The 22,316-nt window shown below is 33.6% G+C and overlaps 1 protein-coding gene across 3 annotated transcripts in view; it reads left to right on the top strand.

Annotated features, from left to right (window-relative positions):
• LOC149775228 (NADPH--cytochrome P450 reductase-like) overlaps positions 1-16,318 on the top strand; it is a 65,671-nt gene extending 49,353 nt beyond the window's left edge. For all 3 annotated transcript variants that reach the window (XM_089943391.1, XM_089943392.1, XM_089943393.1), the window contains exon 15: positions 1,945-16,318. In XM_089943391.1, coding sequence (XP_089799517.1) covers positions 1,945-2,089 — 145 coding nt within the window. In that variant the 3' untranslated portion in view covers positions 2,090-16,318. The remainder of the gene's footprint in view (positions 1-1,944) is intronic.
• Positions 16,319-22,316: the final 5,998 nt, after the last annotated feature.

The raw sequence follows: 22,316 nt of genomic DNA on the forward strand, positions 1-22,316 counted from the left end.
GTATGACCACCACAGTGGCCATGTTGACCACCACTTAGACATCCAGTATGACCACCACAGTGGCCATGTTGACCACCACTTAGACATCCAGTATGACCACCACAGTGGCCATGTTGACCACCACTTAGACATCCAGTATGACCACCACATTGGCCATGTTGACCACCACTTAGACATCCAGTATGACCACCACAGTGGCCATGTTGACCACCACTCAGACTTCCAGTATGACCACCACATTGGCCATGTTGACCACCACTCAGACATCCAGTATGACCACCACAGTGGCCATGTTGACCACCACTTAGACATCCAGTATGACCACCACAGTGACCATGTTGACCACCACTTAGACATCCAGTATGACCACCACAGTGGCCATCTTCAATATCAAGTTAGTACTACTTCCCCTGAATGGATGGTTATATGAACATTAGTTTTCACTAAAATACTTCTTATGATTAGTTCTTCCTGAATGAAAATGATGCTGATCCGATGACCGATATGGCTGCGACATTGACCATCTTGAAAATTTTGCTATTTGTCCTGAATGAAGATGAATATTGTCATGGGGTTTTCACCAGCAGTATCATGACCATCTTGAAAATCTTGTTGTGGCTGCTGCTGCTGAATGGAAGTAATACTGACATAGGGTTTTCACCTGAAGACTAAATATATGTCTAGTTGGTCCTAAATGAAAAAAGAGAAAAACTGGATGGACAGTATGGCCACCATGGCAGCCATCTTGAAATGTTTGCTATTGGTACTCTTCCTTATTGGCTGGTCATTTGAACATGGGGTTTTCTCTAAAAGACTTTTTATGATGTCTAGTTGGTCATAAATAAAAATTGGGCCAATCTAGTGTCCAATATGGTTGCCACAGGGGCCATCTTGAGAATCTTGTTATCACTACTTTTCCTGGATGAAATATAGTATTAACTTAGGATTTTCACAAGAAGACATCGTATGATGTCGTGTTGGTCCTAAAGGACAATTGTACCTATCTGATATCTGATATGGAGCAACAGTGACCATCTTGAAAATCTTGTTATTGCGAATCATCTTGAATGAAAAGTAATAATGCCACTTGGATTTCACCTGAAGACTTCTTATGGTGTATAGTTGTTCCAAACTGAAAATGGTTTGGACCGGATCGCTAGTATGGCTACTATAATTGCCATCATGAAATTATTGTTATCACTACTCCTCCTGGAGTTTTTAACTAAGCAACTTGTTATGGTGCCTTTCAGACATTAAATATGTCTGCCACTGTGGCAATCATGAAAGTCTTATCACAATTTCTCCTGAATGAATTACTGTAGCATTATGAGGTTTTCACTGAAAAACTTCTTATGATGTCTTGTTGGTTGAAAATGAAAATGATGCTAACCCAAGTTTTATTATGACCATCACAATGGTCATCTTGAAAATCTTGTTTTCACTACTTCTTTTGAGAATGTGGTTTCTTATGTCTAATTGGTATAAAATAGAAATTGTACCAGTCTGATATCAAATATGGCCACCATGGCATCAATCTTGAAACTCCTCCAAGACAGAAAATTCTATCAACATGGGTTTCCCATCACAAGACTTTATGTCTTGGCCCTTATTGGAAATGGTGCCAAGTTGACATCCAGTATTGTCCATCACAGCAGCTAATTTTAAAATCTTGTTATCAGTGAAGAGTATTAAGGTTGGTTATAAGGAAGAAATGGTCTCACCTTGAATTCCCAGAAATTGTTTTCAGCGTGTGGAGCATCAATCCCTTTGAGGGACTCTTGTTTTTGTTAACATGCTAAACTTTGCCGCACACATGCTCACAAAAGGCAGGGCATTTGTATTACACAAACATGGTTTTGGTTTCTGTGTACTATTAACATTGAGAGCCACTGTAGAGATCTTGTTATGGCCATCCTAATGTGAATTGATATGACTTTTTTTCAGGGATGCTAGGAACATGGCTAGAGATGTGCATGCTACCCTTGAGTCTATCTTAATGGAATGTGGCAACATGGACCAGGAAAAGGCTGCTGAATATGTTAAGAAAATGCAGAACAAGGGGCGCTACTCATGTGATGTTTGGAGTTAATGCGATTACTTTATAGACACTTTGTATTAGGAAATGTCTTGTTCAGAAATAACCTCTTGAATGGCATTTTCAAACATAAAGTATTCAAAAAGTTTATTTTGAAATGTGTGATCAATTATGAAAATATTTGTTTCACAGCCTATTTGATTGAAATGATAATGGACATTGATGGATCAGGGAGTTCATTTTTTTATGATAATGATGACTCGTTGATATCTTTCTTTGAGGACTTGAATTAGCATACAGATGTTTTGTGGAGTAGTTGATAGAAATAATTACCTGTATGTATCTCAATCACTGGTCAGAGATTTAAATGAATTTTGTGCAAAGTCTTTTGAAAAGTTAACTTGAACAATAGCACTAGTCATCTGGTGAACATGGTTAACAACATACTAACATCCAGAATAGTTTTTGACAGTGATGCTTTCATTTTATTTTGACATAAATTATAATGAGGTCAGAGGTTGCATGGAAGTGTTTGTTTTGTAGATGTAGATGTGTATGTATGAATACAAGAAAATCTTTCCAAGGCAGCCACATGTGAAAGTGATCTTATAAGGTACCATAGATACTTGGTTATAGGTCAAGTTCAACTGCAAAGAACATTGACCCTGCTCTTTCGTCACATAACGTGCCAGCAGATCAGGGTCTAAGTTGTTTGTTCAGCTGATTGCTCCTAACAAATTGCATAGAACCAGATCTGCTGGCACTCTCTGTGACATATCTGGGTCTCTGTAGTTTGCAGTTGGACTGATCCTTTAAATCAATACATACAGTAGTTCTTAATACAGGTTAATTTATTGAGTATCTTGGATCATGGGATTTTGAAAAGTGGCTGTGTAAGAGTCGGTTGGATTAACAGTGGTGATCATAGAGGCAGATTTGATGAATTACAGTTGCTGATTCAAATTTTAATCCCTTACCAATACTGTGATGTACTTCAGCAATGAGGAAGAGCCAAGTAAATTGTATTGGTATTCGTCTTCTTTAAGTTAAATGAAAAACAAACTTTTGACCTTGACATGATGACCTCTTGTTTAATTGGAGTAATCATTTTTGCTGTGGTTGAAGAAATTGGAGTGACTAATTTATCTTATTAATATGTATTGGTCATTTTAGAATTGATCACAGAATAGTATTACCTTTTTTCAACAGTCACTTCTCTGGATATTCCGACATATCCTGCTTTGGACTCTTAATGACATGCCAGTGTTGATAGCAACAGACTTTATACAACAAACATGTTAAATGAATAGACCATGTTTACTTCCCATCATTGCTACTCACCACTTCTTGGATGATTGATTGAATAAATGAATAAAAGAATGAATCAGTAAATTAATGATTTGTCAAAACTACGAATAGAAAAACCTTGTAAAAGAAGGGAAAGTTTGAGCAGTTGTTAACCTGCAGTTTTGCATGCATTCATTGATATTTTATCACATTCAAGGAATTATGTATCTTTATTTTTTTAATCAATACATATATAGATACAAATATTCTTAATTTTCATATATATGATGTATACATTATAAGCAGGTATATGCACATATTTGTTACATAATTAATGAATAGTCATCATTGGTACTTTAATAATTTTTCACCATCTTATTTTTTCTTTCCTTGCTGAGGATTTATGTCAGATATTATTCCAGATGTTTTTAAAGTTTGATTTCTTTTATGCAGACCACAAAACTTGGAATGCAGTTTCTATTTCTGCAAATATACATGTACTTTTTTAAAATAGTTTTGGTGCATAGAACTAACCTAAAATTTATCAGTACTGTTTTCACTAAAGGACATCCAATTAATAAATTAAGTAGATTCTCTTTAGTTTCATTAAAAAAAAGAATGATTCAGAGATCTTCAAATGAAACAATCTACTATTAGTATAGAGAATTCTTTGGAGGATATTGTATTGAAAACTTGGAATTCCCATATCCTCAGTAGTAAAGAAAGGAAGGAAAAATAATCTTCGTGCTTGTAATTCGGATTTAAAATAGAGTTCAGTTTAGTTTTCATTTGATTTTGCAGTTTTGACTTGCCTCCTGAAAATATTTATTTTTTTGTGTGGTGGTGTTTCATATTTCATTGTATTTTTAAGTTCTAATAGCATCAAGAACTTTTATTAAAACAGTTAAACTTTTGTATGAATTCATTACATACAGAGAACATGTAATCTTCCTGTACTATGTCATTAATAAAGAATACAGGCTTTTCACACCATTTCTTCAGAAAGAATGTATTACCGTTTATCTTGATATATTTATATACCAGAGTGGCATCCATAAAATTTGTTCAGGGCTTGTTTTCTGACCATGCAAGAAACACATCTTTCCACAAACTGTTAAACTTCTATGAAACTATGTTGAGTCCTTTCTTTTATAAAAGAAAATATTGTTCCCTCCAGGCTCTTCAAGTTTGCAAGATGTTTCCATGGTGAATGGTTGATTGGATCAGTGTATTTTGTTATCCATGTGATCTTATGTCCATGACAGGAAGATTGAATATGTGATGTCATCAGCCCACCATCTAGATAGACCTTTGATTAGAATGTTCCTTTTCCACTCAAAGGAAGTTAAAAAAGACTGAATATGCTGCATTATTTCCTTTGGAGGGGCAGGAAGTAGTTAACGAGCATGGGCAAAGCTAAAGATTTAATTACTGGTTTTTCCAACCATTGACAGATTTCTAAGACTAATTAACAAGTAGCTTTTTTAATTGATTCAATTTTCATGTTACAAATTTACTACAGTAGTTAAGCTTTTGCTCAAATTAAATTTAATTTCAAGAAGTGTAATATGACAGAGTAATTCCAAGTAATAGCTTTTGCTGTTCTTAATTCCCCATCTCAACGCCATGCGATAGCTCTTCGCTTTTGTGTAACTGATATATTGTTTTCATATGCATAAGTTAGGGCTCTAACCACAAAAGGCCCCTGGTCAATCCAGAAAAATGTATACAACTGCAATAGAACCATCTAAGCCATGTGACTTACCATTCTTCATGTTTTTCAGTGTGTGTAGACATTTTTGCAGTGATAGAGGGCCTTCAAGTGCTTCTTTCTCATCCGCAGATAATTTGCAAGTAAAGGCAAATATTGAGTCCAAAGAGAGATAATGACTTGAGAATTTCTAGTGGAGTAAAGGTTTTTGTAGAGTGTTTTCTGTTCAGTCAAAACGCTATTCAGATCCCTTAAATCATCAAGGATAAGCTTAGGTATACATCTTTTAGCATAATACCTTTTCTCGTGGATACAAAAGGATTTTGAGCTTCTGTCCCCACCCCCTCAACTTTCATCTTACTTTAGCTCCTATGATCCAGTGTTTAACATTTTTTCTTGAGAATTTTCAGATTTGCTACCAATATGCCCATCTCAATGTTATCTGTGTTCAGGATTGTCATTGTCATATAAACATTATAATTTAGGTTCTGACAGTCTCTCTCTCGCTCTCTCTCTCTCATGTTTCTTTTTTAAAAGAGGAGTATGAGAGAATTTTTCCACGTATCATTAGTTAAAAGTTTCCCAAATCAGTTATGTTGATGATTGTTATTACCATTATATATTTTCAATTTGTCAGTAGTAGCAGATGTACAGTTTTTATGGATATCTACAAATTCCGGGTCACTTATTAAAGGCTATTATTATGTATTATATTATTTTTCCACTTACTTCATCCTCTTATTTGGTCACTAAATTTAAGGTGATGGAAACGGGAGAATGATCCGATTTGTAGCAGATATCAGTATTAGAGCTTGTAAGATATGTTTGAAGGCCTGATGATAGAAAGTAATCTAGCCAAGCCTGTTTTTTTAAAAGGTGTTCTCCAGCTATATCTTCTGAGGGTGATGTTCTTCTCTCCCCAAACATCTATATAAGTTCAGATTCTTCCATTATTAGATGTATATGTTTGTGTACATTCTTATTCTTATTTATTTTGTTAATTGCATCTATAGCATAGCTCAGTGGTAATTCCAATCTCCTCTAATTATTATTGATGCATTATCCAATTTTTACATGTGTGGAAAGATTTGTTGACAGAAATCTGAATTGTCTTCATTTGGTCCATAAATTGCTGCCACTATTGTTTCTTGATCATTTATAACACCATCTAAAATAATGAATTTCCCCATGGATCCTTTATTTCTTCCAGTATTTCGTATTTGAATGTATTTTTGAACAATATGGCCACTCACGTGCTGCTGCTTGAGTACAAAACCCTGCTTCAATACCCTATTAACTTCTCCAGTAACTTTCTATATTTTTTGTAGAATGAATATCAATAATGTTATATCAAACTTGTCACTGCATCTCAAGACAATATCTCTACTTTTAATCTTGTCTGTAAACAGTCCTTGGAAATTAAGGCTTTCAATAACTAATCATATATATAAAAAAAATCCCCAAATTAGAAATATTTTTGAGCACTTTGTAATTTTGAAGAAGGATGACAATTATATGACCAAAATGTTTTTCATCTTCAAACCCATTTCTTAAAGAAAAAAACCGTGAATAAAACCCATCCCAACCTACTATTTAAAATTATGTCTCCAGTAATTGACTTTAAATCACTTGAATCTCATAACAATATCTTTGCGACATGCTCAGATTTCTCAAAAGAAAATAATCATATTATGCGTAATAGCTGTAATTTTAGTAATTTATAATGATCATTATGTATGTCTAGTCCAAACATATCTGAAAAGTAACAAAGAAAAATAAAAAAAACATGTATTCTTTTAATTCAAGGTATAAAATTGCATTGATAACAACAAAAGCAACTGGCAACTAGTAATGCTACAAATTACTACCGGACCTTATTGTATATTAAAACTGAGGGAAAAAAGTGACAGTTGACTTCCATCTTGTGCTTTAGATCATTGCAGGAGAACACGAGTTTATTTTTGTGTCCCCTTCAACGAGTAAAGACCCTGGAAAATAGGTATCTTCACTGCGAATTTTGCTGTTGTCCACATGTTTGTTATAGGTTTATTATAGTATATACATATATGCAAGTAACTGTACAAGAAAAAAAGTGACTTATTTCATAGAAATAAAGCAGAGTCTATATATTCAGCTGAAATTACTATATTCCCTTGCAAATTTCTTTTATCAACTGACTTCAAAACGATACAAATTTGTTCCAATACGATAAGAAGCTTAAATATGGTTTTCAATGCAATCAAGCATCTTCATGTCTTTGATTAGATTATTATTGATTTTTGTTTTAGGGGAAGTAACTTGGGGATGTTTACATATCTAATTTTGAATTAGAATGTGTCCAGTCATCAGGTAAATGAGTGTTAGATATGCTAAGTGTCATATTGTAATCTTAAAATAGCTAGTGTTCTAAAATACAAACTATAATGTAAAAAAGGGAGAAAAAGAAAAACAAGGTAAGGAATGAGAAAGATAACTCAAGCAAACAACTTTGCTTGAAACACAAGATTCAAGTACAGTTTCTCAAATATTCCATGATTACAGTATTTATAGCATAAGGAATAAAGAGTGTTCTTACTGCATTAAAAAACATGAAGAGACAATGAAGCTATACTGGTGAAATGATGGCATGTCCAACTCGCATCAATCCACTTGCATAGCCGAACCAGAAGAATTAAATTTCTGCGCGAAAATTATATAGTTAATAAAACTAAGGTTGGTAAAAATTTCATTTAAGTGATGTAAAAAAAAGTTTTTAAAACACTTTGATGGTTTATTTGAGGAGAAATGAATACTCTTTATGTAGAAGTGTTACAAAGAAAATTGCTGTAGTTATCCTGTAATGTTGTATTATATCATTAACACTGTGCTTAATAGAAACATTTACAATGTTGGTTTTAGAGCATCCACAAGAATCCCATCTCCATTACATTGACCATATGAAAAGAATAAAGATTGAAATTGTATAATTTTGTATAGAGCTATAACTTTGCCTGCTAGATGACGTGGTATTTGAACATTTTATTTGTTACAAGGAGTTACTGTCATCTATTATTTTCATAAACATTATTTACAAAAAGTAGAAACATGTAATGATTTTCAATTTCATGGGCTGAAATCAATTGTTTGATTATTGTTAAAACTATACTGCAAAATTGTTAATATATAATTAAATATTTTGAAAGCATTTCAAGTATACTCGATTTTGACATTCAACACAGTTCTGTTCCGTTAAGTGTATGTTTCATTTAAATACACTGAAGATGGAACAATATTGGACCATACTAATTAAACTACTTTTATAAGCTGTCTTTGGCACAGTTTTTGCTTAATATCTCGGCCCTCAGACCAGATAAGCTTACGGGATGGTCTGTTGTCTGTCGTCCAGCCATTCTAATCACAAGTTTCTTATTGCTGCTCCTAAACTACTTGGAGCATTTCAAAACATTTTGTGTCTGAAGAAGCATACATTAAATGTGAAACTAGTTGCTCAGAATTTTTGGATTTGTGTTGTTTTTCATCCCAATTCTAAACTACTTGGAGGATTGCCACAAAACTTGAAGCGTACACTCATCCCAAGGTCCAGTTGGTCCTAAATGAAAATGCTTAGACATCCACCATGGCCACCAGGACAGCCATTTCAGTAATATTGTTATCTCTACTCCACCTGAATAGCTGATCATATCAACATTGGATTTTCACTGAAAGACTTTTTATGATGTCTATCTGAAAATGGTGCCATTGCAGCCATGTTGAAAATCTTATTACTTTTTCAAGGAAAATTGTATCATCATATGATGTCTGGTTGTTCCTAAGGGAAAATGGTGCAGATCTGATGTCCATTGAGGCCACCACTGTGGCCATCTTGAAATTGTCTCATCTCTCAAAGATGGTTCCGACACTCAGTTAAAAAACAGGAAACAGTCTTATCTTGGATTCCTGGAAATTCTTTTTGACAGTACAGCCTTGTTCCCTTGAAGAAAATCTTGTTTTAAGTACAAGCATTTCAGTCTGACGCATAGTTTTCAAATGAAATCTGACAAATATTTAGTAGGACTTTTCTTTCTATGCCAAGTGTAATGTTTATTATTTGTGATTACTTTCTATGTTAAGATATTTATGACTGATTTTCTTTCTCACGAGGCTTCAAAGTCAGTTTCTTAAAATAACATGTAATTTCACCATTAAGCCTAGGTATGAATATATATATGAAGACACATAAATAGATTGAGTGCAGTTGATGAAACATCGGTGAGGGAAACGATTAAAATAATTTTGTTTTTACATTGCAAAATATCTCACAAAATCATGGCATTCCTGCTTTCCATACAGAATTCTGTTAATATAAACTGATTTGATTTTTATTACACAGATCAAAGATGATGTATATATTTGTGTTCAAGTCCACTTTCATAAAAAAATGGTAAATTCTAAAATTCTAGATTGAATTTTTTTAATAATGGTCTAACTAGTAACCACATAAAAATATATGTACTAAATTTCAGTATTGTTCCAGTTGATGTGATACTTGGTAATGTATTAGTAGTGTATATAATTCATGATTTCATATATTTATTGAGTGTCACAAGGGCAGCAAGGTTTTTCTGACACCCTCATAAAATATAAACTGTATTTTTATTATTATGATTATTATTAGTACCATCTATACTCACTTAATAGACGGGGCCAACTGCAAACTGTACAGAACCAGATCTGCTGTCAACATAATGCACTGGCTGATTTGGTCTGTGAAGTTTGTTAGGAGTAATCAGGAAAAGAAACATATACCCTGATCTGCAGGCTCTTTATATAATGGAAGAGCAAGATCTTTGTTGCTTGCAGTGCTGCTTGACTTATAAGTGAGTAAATACAGTAGTATTATATTCTTTCACATCCAATATAGTGCCCACAAAAGTCAGAATTTTTAACCTTCCGTTATGAATATGAATTGTTTGTGCAAAACAAACTTGTATACTTATTTACAGTCATGCAGGTATCTAAAATTTAGACCAAAGCATGTAATAAGAATTCTGGTCAATTCGTGTTTTTAAAATTTTTTGAAAGTATGAGAAGATACTTTTTGGTACATTTTTACACTCAAAATTATTTGTACAGAAAATGACATTATTTCTAGTCATCATTTTAAAATTTAATATGTACTTGTGCATTATTTAGCAGTACATTAGGTCTTGAACGTATATTGTATTATCAAATGTTTCCTAACCCGTGAATTTTCTATAAATGTTTAATTGTCATATAATGATTTTAAAATGTCTAAGCTCACATGCAGTCAAGTTAATAAGAATTTAATGCAACTTTGTATGTTATTATCAGAATTATCTAAAGGCAATTACACCTATCTCTCATTAACTCGTGCACAATGGGGTCCACAGACATAGATCACACTATAAGCGAGGGTGTGAGTGTTACAGAGGGACCTCTAAAAATTGAAAAAAATCCACTTAGACATCGAGAAAACCGCCTGGGGGCGGGGATGGTAGGGAACTGTGTTGTTTATTGACTGAATCCTCATTTTACAGTTATGTCGATAACAATTCTTAATAACAAGTGTTTTCTAATGAAGTTTGTTATTCTGTAAAAATGACATTTATTTTCAAAATGTGAAAAATCATTCAAATTGGTTTCAGCAGCTATGACGTGTACGTGAAAACATCTGTGTATCATGTCCCAGCTTTTTGTTTTGTTGATTAGTCTGGTTCCCAGAGTGGTATTTATTATTATACTGCCAAGTCTGGAGTCAAAGTAGCAGGGATTTAGACTAACTGTTGATACACCAAACAAGATTCCATTTTCTCAAAAACTAGCGACATATAATTCGTGAGACAATCGTCTACATCGAAATTTTTGTATTCAACAATTAATACAATATTGATGTTGTGATTTCATTGAAGTAATAGTGTAACTTCTTATCATCCTTGAGGATATCTCTAAGTGCCAGTTCAGGAATTTTCTGAAACTCACTTGCCGACAGTGGTCTGTATCTGTGAAACTAAGCTCTTTATTTTATGAAGTATTCATTTTGCTTGGTTGCCTTGCTATCTTTGATCACAGTTATGAATGAATCGGTTAATTTAAGGTAGTTTATGTTACATACACAATAACATTTATAACTGTTTGATTGGTCATAAGTTCACCCGACATACGACCAGGGCTGCTGGATTTTAGTTACGTATGATTTGCATGCCTTTTAACTTTTCTTTTATTCCACCTCCTTTATTTGATTCAAAAGACATAATTAATGTGATAATACAAAGGATTCCAGCTTTTCATTCATTGCAACAATACAACAAATACCTCCACAAGTCAGTTATCAAAACAATTTTGGCACTTAATTAGGTTCTTTGAGATTATGGTAGATTGACACATTTTACGTTTAAATACACATTGCATTTATGATGATTACATTTAAGAGGAACTAAAAAATAGAACTAAAACACAAATTTCAATTAAAATAAATAATTTTTTAATTGGCATTTAAATATTTATGTACTGCCTACACCAGGCGTGAGTAACATTTCCATTGATCAAAATTTCCTTTAATATCTTTAATTATGGTATACTAAGAATGTCATTTGGAAAGAAAATGTAACCAATTATATGACTTCTTATTAAAAGTTGATAATTTCAAAATGTTGATTAAAATTTCCAGGTCCTATTTACCATTTTCAACCATAAAACGAGCGATATATCAATGTTTCAGTTACCAGTTTTGATCGTGATTTTCTTCAATTTCAAGAAATTGGAATAAATTTGAGGGGTATTTTCTGGTTAAAAAAGATGGGATCCATGCCTGACCATTTGTTATAAGCAGGTTTGTGAGATATCAGGGCGCAAGTTGTTGAGGGGGAGGTGTATTAAAAGATTTACTGCCATTCCAAATAACCATGTATTTCGTGCTATTTCCAAATACACACATATTTCCTGCCATTTCCAAATATTCAGTTATTTCCAGCCATTTCAAAATAGATGGTATTTCCTAAAAGTGATTTATTATCCGTTGTTTTCACATGTCACAATACGTGTATACTTCCATATCTGCCATTTTGATTCCCTAGCCATGCAAACCAGCACCTAGCAGTATTGTTCTTGCCAAATAATTATGAAAGCAGGTCTCATTTTGTGTTTAAGGATATCCAAATACATCACAATCTGTGGTACATATCAACCACATGAGACCAAAATGGTGACTTGTCCCGTTTTTCTTCAAATAAAACAATGACATTTCAACCCTATTTGTTATTCTTTCATAATCAAATAGATCCACCAGTAAACAGACGCATAAACACATGGATACATAAACAAGTAGAAACATGTAATGATTTTCAATTTCATGGGCTGAAATCAATTGTTTGATTATTGTTAAAACTATACTGCAAAATTGTTAATATATAATTAAACATTTTGAAAGCATTTCAAGTATACTTGATTTTGACATTCAACACAGTTCTGTTCCGTTAAGTGTATGTTTCATTTTAATACACTGAAGATGGAACAATATTGGACCATACTAATTAAACTACGTTTATAAGCTGTCTTTGGCACAAGCACTTGCTTTCACGAAAAGTATTTGTACATAAAATTTCTGACATAATACGTATGATATGAAATTTTAATTCCACAACTGATATTTTATCCTGAAGATTATTGTTTTTGGAAATACCCATTCAAGATGACAATCTTGGGGACAAAATAATTTTTAGAAACAAATCACAATATAGTTATTTGTCAGAAATAATTGTATATCTGTTTGATAGCAATAATGTATGATTCTGGTTCAACTTCACTATTACGTCTTTTGATACAAGCCAGGGAACATACAGCTTTATTTTGTCTTTCATGCTATAGGGGCACTTAATTTCAAATATAATCTATATATGATTTAGTTGAAGTTAATGTCCTTATCAACGATTTTGTTTTTCATGCTCTAGGGGTGCTTAATTTTGAGTATAATCTGTGTATCATTTTGATTATTGATGATTAAATCCTTTAATATACGTGGCGACATTTACAGTGTTTTATTAGGGAAGCAAAATGGCAGCACAAAATGCATGTGCATTGCATAGTGGTTATTTGTCTACATCATTGTAATGTCAATGAAAACAACCCATATGTAGATGGATGTGTTTCTACATAAGCCTGTTTTCAAACTTGGGTACTTGAATTTTGGGCACACAAGAGTTTGGTTTTTCCAACACATCTTAAGTTTAGTGTTTCATATCAACCGTTCTGCAATTGTAGATATGACTGTTAAGTACAGTGGTCTTTTTGCTAAAGTAACTTTGATACAATGATATATACCGGTACTAACATATAAGTCAAATCCAACTTCAAACTGCATCGACTTAGATTTGCCTTCACATAATATAATGCACTGGCAGATGCAGATCTAGGTCTTTTTTAGGATTAATCAGTAAAACAAACAACATAGAATTTGATCATCTGACACATTATGCTATACAGTTTACAAATAAATTCCAAAATATTTTCTTGGCTCCTTACTGATGTTTCTTTTCAAAAATGAGTGTGGCAGTCATTTATTTGTGAAATTTTATATAACAACATTCAGAGGATGCTTAAATAAATTGTAGCAAAAATGTTAAATGTAAATATTTCCTTTTTGGTTCAGTATTTGCTGTTAATTTGGTATTAGTGTTATCCATTTATGATTCTTCTCAAATTATTTTTAAAAATAATTTTTTCCTTCCAAAAACGTCTAATTAATTTTACCCAACATCAGTATTTTATTCCACTCAATTCTATGAAACAATTTATTATTAATTGATAAGCAGCTGATTTACTATCTTTTTAAAATATTTAACACATAATTGATGGGTATTTTCGGTAGAGTCTGATTGTGAAGCTATATTTCATCAAGGATTATAAAAATTAGTTATTGATAATTTCTCAGTTTTGATTGGGCTGAGGCTATACATTTTTTGTTCTAATACCTTGCATCACAATATAGTTCAAAAACACTGTGTGAGGGCCTAAATACAGTACAAATCCTGGAGCAATTGATCAAATTATGTTTTTGATCAGTCCAGTAGATAAACTTTCACACTTTTTTGTCTTGTGTTTTATGGCTGTATATCATTTAAACAATCAGGAAAACATGATGACCAAACAAACACATGCAATAATTATGGGCACCTTATGTCTAACACATCAAGTTAGCAAATGGTCATTTTATGATTTTGAACTCAGTTGTTGAACATGCCTGGCAGCTATGTCAGTACAGTGTTAGGATTGCAAGGACAAGGAAGCCCTTCTTGTATGTATGAAAGTGATTTGGAACTGCTGTCTGCATTCATGATTCTAAAATAATTGGGATTAAGATGATTGGGGTGGGGTGGGGGTATGTGTCAATGAAATCGATTCAGCAGGTGTGTAAAACAGATGATTGAGCACTGGTAGTCTACTGTTTTTCATTAAATAGGTACTGACATTAATTGATTTATACATTCAGGTGATTGAATTTTTCAGATCACTGCATTGTTTGGTGCATGGATATGTAAGCCCAATGACTGAGCCAACATCTATTGACAATTGCTTACCCTGGATATAACAATAATTGTACACAGGATGCATTGAAACAAGCAAAAGTATTCATAATGGCTTTATTATTATTTATTAGTAATAGTTAGAATTCATAACAGCTTTATTAGTATTTATTAGTAATAGTTAGAATTCATAATGGCTTTATTATTACTTATTAGTAATAGTTAGAATTCATAATGGCTTTATTAGTATTTATTAGTAATAGTTAGAATTCATAATGGCTTTATTATTATTTATTAGTAATAGTTAGAATTCATAATGGCTTTATTATTATTTATTAGTAATAGTTAGAATTCATAATGGCTTTATTATTACATGTATTTATTAGTAATAGATTTACAATTGTCGTCTTTTTAAAACTAAGCAAAAAAGCATTGTTATTTTTTTCATAAATAACTACATATCTTGATAAATTATTCAATCAATTTATTTTAGTAATAAAACTTTGTAGTACTTAAAACAATTGGTAAAATATTTGTAAATTGTTGGGAACCATGCCTTGACCATGCTATGTTATACTGGAGTTACATTATAGTGTTTCCATATGTTCTATACTCTATTGTGTTTCCATATGTTCTATACTCTATTGTGTTTCCATATGTTCTATACTCTATTGTGTTTCCATATGTTCTATACTCTATTGTGTTTCCATATGTTCTATACTCTATTATGATAACATTTTAGAAAATTATACACTTTATTAACCTCTAATTGTTTAGCAAGGGATCAGCATACATTGGGTTGTTTCAGGATGTCCAGTTTGAAGACACTTGCTAAATAAATCAAAAATACATTGATGTTTGCAGTTGGAATTGCCTCTTCACCCTGAAATTATGAAATCATCTGGCATATGGGTATCTGCCTGCTTTTTGAGCCATCTTTGTTTTTACTCACTCCATCAATCATGGTCTGAGATTTCAGCCAGTTTACTTGGGGGCACTCCAAAAATGTTCCTGGTATTCATGTGTATTGCAGTGACTGTCCTGCTTTCCACAACAAATCCTGCTCATTCGATTTCATAATAACTGGTAGTGACTGTTGTTTGATGACATCATCCTTGGGGAATCTGTAGCAATGTTGCAGATCAGCCTTGGGGAAACTATATTTTATTTCAGGAGTTGTATAATTATTGTTATTTAATAAAAGTTGTTAACATGTATTGTTTAAACACTTGTGAACATTTTTTCCTTAAAGATGGTAAAGGTATATGCTTATATATATATATATATATATATATATATATATATATATATATATATATATATATATATATATATATATATACACACACACACACACACACAATTTGTGTGTGTTTATGTGTCTTTGTAATTTTTCATTGCTAATTGATTTGAGTCAGAGTTATTTTTTCAACAAAAATATGCATAGTGCATAATGTTCACATAGACCCTTCAGCATCTTAAAGAGATACAATAAAATCTACTGCTCTGAATATTACAAAAACATACTAACATCTGTTTTGTTAAATTATATATATTTTTGTACAGTATATTTTAATTGCATGAACTCGAATGAGTGTAAATATAGATTGTCATGTCATTTATTTCATCTTGTCATTCCTTTTAGACATTGATTACAAATATTTATTACTACAGTTTATTTATACCCATTTAATCTTGCCTGATTAATCTAGTGTTTGATGCAGATGTTCAGTCCATATTGTAAAGCACAAATAGATTGTAAATGTTTTTTGGTGTTTTCATTGTTTGCTGGTTGACATTCTTAGTTGCACTAAATTGGTCATTTATAAATTCCAATCTGCTTTTGAATTCCATTGACACTGTTTTTGAAAAAAGTATTTGGAAAGTACAAAAGAGTTATGTAACAAATGAAAATTCATATTCAAGTTTTGTTCTGAGTCAGGGGAAAGAACTCATTTTATCTGGCATATGAATACAAGGGCTGTTAGATTTTAACATGTCTTTGCCATATCAAACCCAGTGCTTGTGTTCTGAGGAGCTTGATCACTCTCATACCCTGTCATGCTCCTTAAATTGCTTCCAGGAGAACGATCCATCACTCTTAACGATCTTATTGTTCAAAACAAATATTTCCAGATGTTTTCTGAGTGAACTTCTCAATATTTGTCCCAGATTTCATGGCAGTTACCTTTCAAAAATACTGATATTTCACAGGTTCCAACATTTTGATATATGACATCATATGCCATAAATGATGACGTCTTAAATGACGTCATAAATAGTTGAATTACTCTCCTCAACACTACAAGAGAGCTGTTCACAACTCTCTTGCATTTTACAAAACACAGGCCCTGCAAAACCATTCTTTCCGCTGATTCAGAAGACATGTACATATATAGCTTTGTGTATGAATTCTTGCATTCATTTGATGTCAAAGTAAGTTATTCAGTTGTTTTAAAAGTAAAAGAAAATTTAAAAAATCAGTAAATTATTGTTGAGCTTGGATTTCTCTGTTCAAGATAAGTGGTCAACTCATTTAGTTTGAGTGTAATGTATGTAGCTGTCCAGCATGATATATACAACTCCCAATGACTTAAGTGTACCATTGTATGTATCTGTTTGGCATGACTCCCAATGACTTCAGTGTACCATTGTATGTAGCTGTCTGGCATGACTCCTGATAACGTCAGTGTGACATATGTAGCTGTCCAGCATGATATATACAACTCTAGATGACTTCAGTGTACCATTGTATGTATCTGTCTGGCATGACTCCCGGTGACTTCAGTGTACCATTGTGTGTAGCTGTCTGGCATGACTGCTGATGACTTCATTGTAACATACGTAGCTGTCCAGCATGATATATACCGCTCTGGTAGCCTAGTGGTTAGAGTGTCCGCCTCGGAAGCGGAAGGTCGTGGGTTTGATCCCCAGCCAAGTCATACCAAAGACTTACAAAAATGGTACTAACAGCTGCCACGCTTGGCATTCAGCATTAAGAGGTTAGTGTTAGGACTGGTCGCCCTGGTGTCAGGATAATGTGACTGGGTGGGACATCATGCTATATGTCTGTGGTATGATGCCCCAGTGCTAGACATCACTAAAAACTGTCACACTGCAGACATCTCAGCAGTATGACTGAAAAATTATTAAAGCTACATTAAAAATCCAAATCACACTCACACACACCAGCATGATATATACAACTTCCGATGACTTCATTGTACCATTGTATCTAGCTGTCTGGCATGACTGTCGATGACTTCAATGTGACATATGTAACTGTCCAGCATGATATATACAACTCCTGATGACTTCAATGTGCCATTGTATGCATCTGTCTGGCATGACTCCCGATGACTTCAGTGTACCATTGTGTGTAGCTGTCTGGCATGATTCCTGATGACTTCAGTGTGACATATGTAGTATGATATATACAACTCCCAGTTACTTCATTGTAACATTGTATGTAGCTGTCCAGCATGATATATACAACTCCCAGTTACTTCATTGTAACATTGTATGTAGCTGTCCAGCATGATATGTATAACTCCCAATGACTTCAGCAGCTGGTGGCTGTAGCACATTTCGGTACTTCAGTTTATTTATACACAAAAACCCTCAAAACAGGTCCTTGTAGTTTTGGAATGTGTGCCTGTCCTGGGAAGTTAGACAAATCTTTTGAAATTATTATGCTTTTACTCGCAAACAATACATGGCCAGTTTTATTAGTAAAAACCAGTAGTCTTGTAGTGCCTGTTTGGATTTTGTGCAGACCAAATCATGAGCCTGAACCAATCTTATTAATGAGGTAATCTTGTATTTGATTGGCTAAGCTTGTCAAAACTCAGGTAATCTTGTATTTGATTGGCTAAGCTTGTTAACACTCGGGTAATCTTGTATCTGATTGGCTAAGCTTGTCAAAAGTCAGGAGACCATATTTTATATTTTCCTCAATCTCAGTAAATAAGCTTATATTTTTGTTGAAGGCAGATTCTGTTATAAGAGAGATTTGCAAATGTTAATGAGATACTTTGCATCTGATTTGATGATCTTGTTACCTCTCTAGATCTAGAGACTACATTTTTCATCCAGTTTCAATAAAACTTGGTAAATGGGTTTACATCATCAAGCTCTTGGATCACACAGAGTATGAGCAAGAGACTGCATGTTAAATATGCCTTTATCTTTAGAGAGAATTTTTATCTAGTAAAATAGGTAAAGTCAACATGATTTAAAGTTTCGAAAATAGTTTACAGCAGTTATGTTCTGACAGTACTACATAAGCCCGATTAGTGAAATGGTCAGCTGTGTAAGTCGGGTGAACAATACCAGATTTCTTTTTTGTTCTGAATGTTTACCAGGGTTGCTGCCCATAAGTGATATGGATAGCACAGTGGTGGCATTATGCCTGATTTTTACCTCTGTGACTGAAGTTCAATATCTGAAGCTGGCTTGTATGGGGTTTGTGTTTTCCCCATACAAGGGTTTCCTTTTTGGTTCCAGTTTGCTTTAAAGCAATGACACTTCAAGCCATCATCAGACCTGCCAACTCCTATGATTTTGCCATAAGTCTTATGAAAATTACCCTTAAAATACGGACTTACAGCATACTAGCAAAAACTACAGAAAAATGATCTTTGCTTTAAAAATCCGGATAATTGGTTCATCCACGTTTCATTTGGATCTGGGTTTCATTTTTGAATTAGTGAAATTAGTCAGGTAACCAGACTAACTTTACAGCACCCCAGACACTTTAAACTGCACCTGGTTGTTCATGTGAAGCGCCTGCATGATCATACTGTTGACTATATAATTTTAAAAAATGGTGTCCAGAAAGCCGTGCATGTTTAAGACGAAAGGGAAAATAAGTTTCTAGAAAAGTGTTAATAATCAACACAGAATAAAAAGGAGTATTCAGATTCTTGTGAGTAAAAGCAACAAGCCATTGAGCTGCATAGGTTTGGAACCAGAGTTTGTGCAACTGTATTAGTGGTAAATAACTTTTCAGTCGAACATAATGTTTATCGTGAATGCGTCAAATTTTTTATTACGTTTTCCAGCTTTACAGTAGCAGCTATTGCTATTTTGCTACACCTTGCTGAAAACTGGTCAATCTTACAGAAAAAAAATGAATTACCTTACTGAGATGGACTCATCAGGGTTGGCAGGTCTGCATCACCCTAGCCTGCAAGAATATCAATAAGTCCTATTTCTTATATATATTAGTAACTTCCTAGTAAAATCCACCATGGCCAGCAAGAATATAAATAAGTCCTATTTCTTGTATATATCAGTAACTTCCTAGTAAAATCCACCATGGCCAGCAAGAATATCAATAAGTCCTATTTCTTGTATATATCAGTAACTTCCTAGTAAATTCCACCATGGCCAGCAAGAATATCAATAAGTCCTATTTCTTGTATATATCGGTAACTTCCTAGTAAATTCCACCATGGCCAGCAAGAATATCAATAAGTCCTATTTCTTGTATGACTGTAACTTCCCAATAAAATCCACAGTAGCATACATATTCTTTAAAACTATGTTAACTTTTATTTTTCTCATATTATGGGCAATAGTTTCTCCAAAAGCATGTTTCACAGCCAAGGGGTTTGAAATGTGAAAATAAGGCTACAGATTTCATGACATGCTTTGGATGCATAGGCATAATGTGTGGTGGATATATTTTGTGTTAATTTTCAGCACTTGTAAAAGATCAGAAGGGCCTATGCGATAGTCCTGCATTCATTGTACAATATTTTTATGCTTCCCCAAAAAGTAGTTGAAGTCTTGAAACTTTGCACACAGTTTCATCCTGATATGGTCATTGATATCTGACACAGCTGCCATGGTGGTCATTGATATCTGATGTTTCTGCTATGCTGGTCATTGATATCTGCCATGGCTACCATTGTGGTCATTGATATCTGACTTGGCTGTCATTGATATCTGATATGACTGCAATAGTGGACATTTTTAACATCTTTATTTATTGGTTCTCTTTTTGCAGGCATAATCATTTTTGTGATTTTTGTTGTTGTTGCTGAAAAACTTCATATGGCATGTAGTTGGTCATACAAAAAATAACAGTGATGCTGATCTGATGTGTAACATGGCTCTACAGGCTCTCTGATCTGGTGTGTAACATGGCTCTAAAGGCTCCCTGTTCTAATGTATAACATGGCTCTACAGGCAGTTCCCTGATCTGATTTGTAACATGGCTCCCTGATCTGATGTGTAAGATGGCTCTACAGGCTCCCTGATCTGATGTGTAAGATGGCTCTACAGGGTCCCTGATCTGATGTGTAAGATGGCTATACAGGCTCCCTGATCTGATGTGTAAGATGGCTCTACAGGCTCCCTGATCTGATGTGTAACATGGCTCTACAGGCAGTTCCATGATCTGATGTATAAGATGGTTCTACAGGCTCCCTGATCTGATGTATAAGATGGCTCTACAGGCAGTTCCATGATCTGATTTTCAAGATGGCTCTACAGGCTCCCTGATCTGATGTGTAACATGGCTCTACATGCTCACTGATTTGATGTGTAACATGGCTCTACATGGCTCCCTGATCTGATGTGTAACATGGCTCTACAGGCAGTTCCTTGATCTGATTTGTAACATGGCTCTACATGCTCCCTGATCTGATGTGTAACATGGCTCTACATGCTCCCTGATCTGATGTGTAATATTGCTCTACAGGCAGTTCCATGATTTGATGTATAAGATGGCTCTACAGGCTCCCTGATCTGATGTGTAAGATGGCTCTACATGTTCCCTGATCTGATGTGTAATATCGCTCTACAGGCAGTTCCCTGATCTAATTTGTAACATGGCTCTACAGGCTCCCTGATCTGATGTGTAACATGGCTCTACAGTGGTTGATGTATATTCAAGGGTTATTTGTTTTAGATTTACCATTATTTATTCAGTAAAAATTGGAATATTATTCATCTTTTTTATAACTTCAATGCTTGCTTTGTAAGATACCAATATATAGGATTTTGATGCATATATAAATTTTATATCATGAACTTTTTGTTTCTCTTTTATAAGTTTGAATAAACATTTAGCATTAGCACAACCAAAGCAACTTTTAGAAATCAAACATCAGATAAGACTGATCAGAAATCCATATCTCTTTCTATTTGCACTTTTTCTAAAAAAAAAAAGGCAAATCATTTCTGATTGCTACAGGTTGGAAAATAAGCATCTGAATACAGACAGAGCTGTTCCAAATGATCTTATTTCTAAGAGGTCATGGTTAGTCTTCTATTTAGGTCTGCGCTCACCAGTTATTACGTACTTTTGAGAGAGTGACATATGTAAGATAAAGTTGTTGGCATTTAAAACATGCACAGTGGAGAGAATGTTGGCATACCTCTATGCTACTTTAATGTAATTTGGCTGACATTTCTTTGGATACTGTACTTTTGGAAATTGTACATGATCTAAGCACACTGCTAACTAAAATGACTACTGCCTTGTGCTAAAAAAAATCAGCCTGAATTAGTCTAAAGTACACTATCTGTAGCAGCTATTAAAATAGGGAAAATGAATTTGCCTCTGAAAGTACAATGAATAAACTACCAAATATATAAAATGACAAAACAGTTACTGGCTCTTTTTTTATACAATTTACCTCTGAAGTTCAGGAAGTGAAAATGACCAAGTGGAGTTAGCACTTTTTTGAAAGGTGTACATCTGGAGTAAGGCCAAGCTGTATTCTCTATAACCCACAATCATACACCAAAATAA

The sequence above is a fragment of the Sinohyriopsis cumingii genome, chromosome 19 (genome assembly GCF_028554795.1).
Source record: "Sinohyriopsis cumingii isolate HCF-2022 chromosome 19, ASM2855479v2, whole genome shotgun sequence".
NCBI lineage: Eukaryota > Metazoa > Mollusca > Bivalvia > Unionida > Unionidae > Sinohyriopsis > Sinohyriopsis cumingii.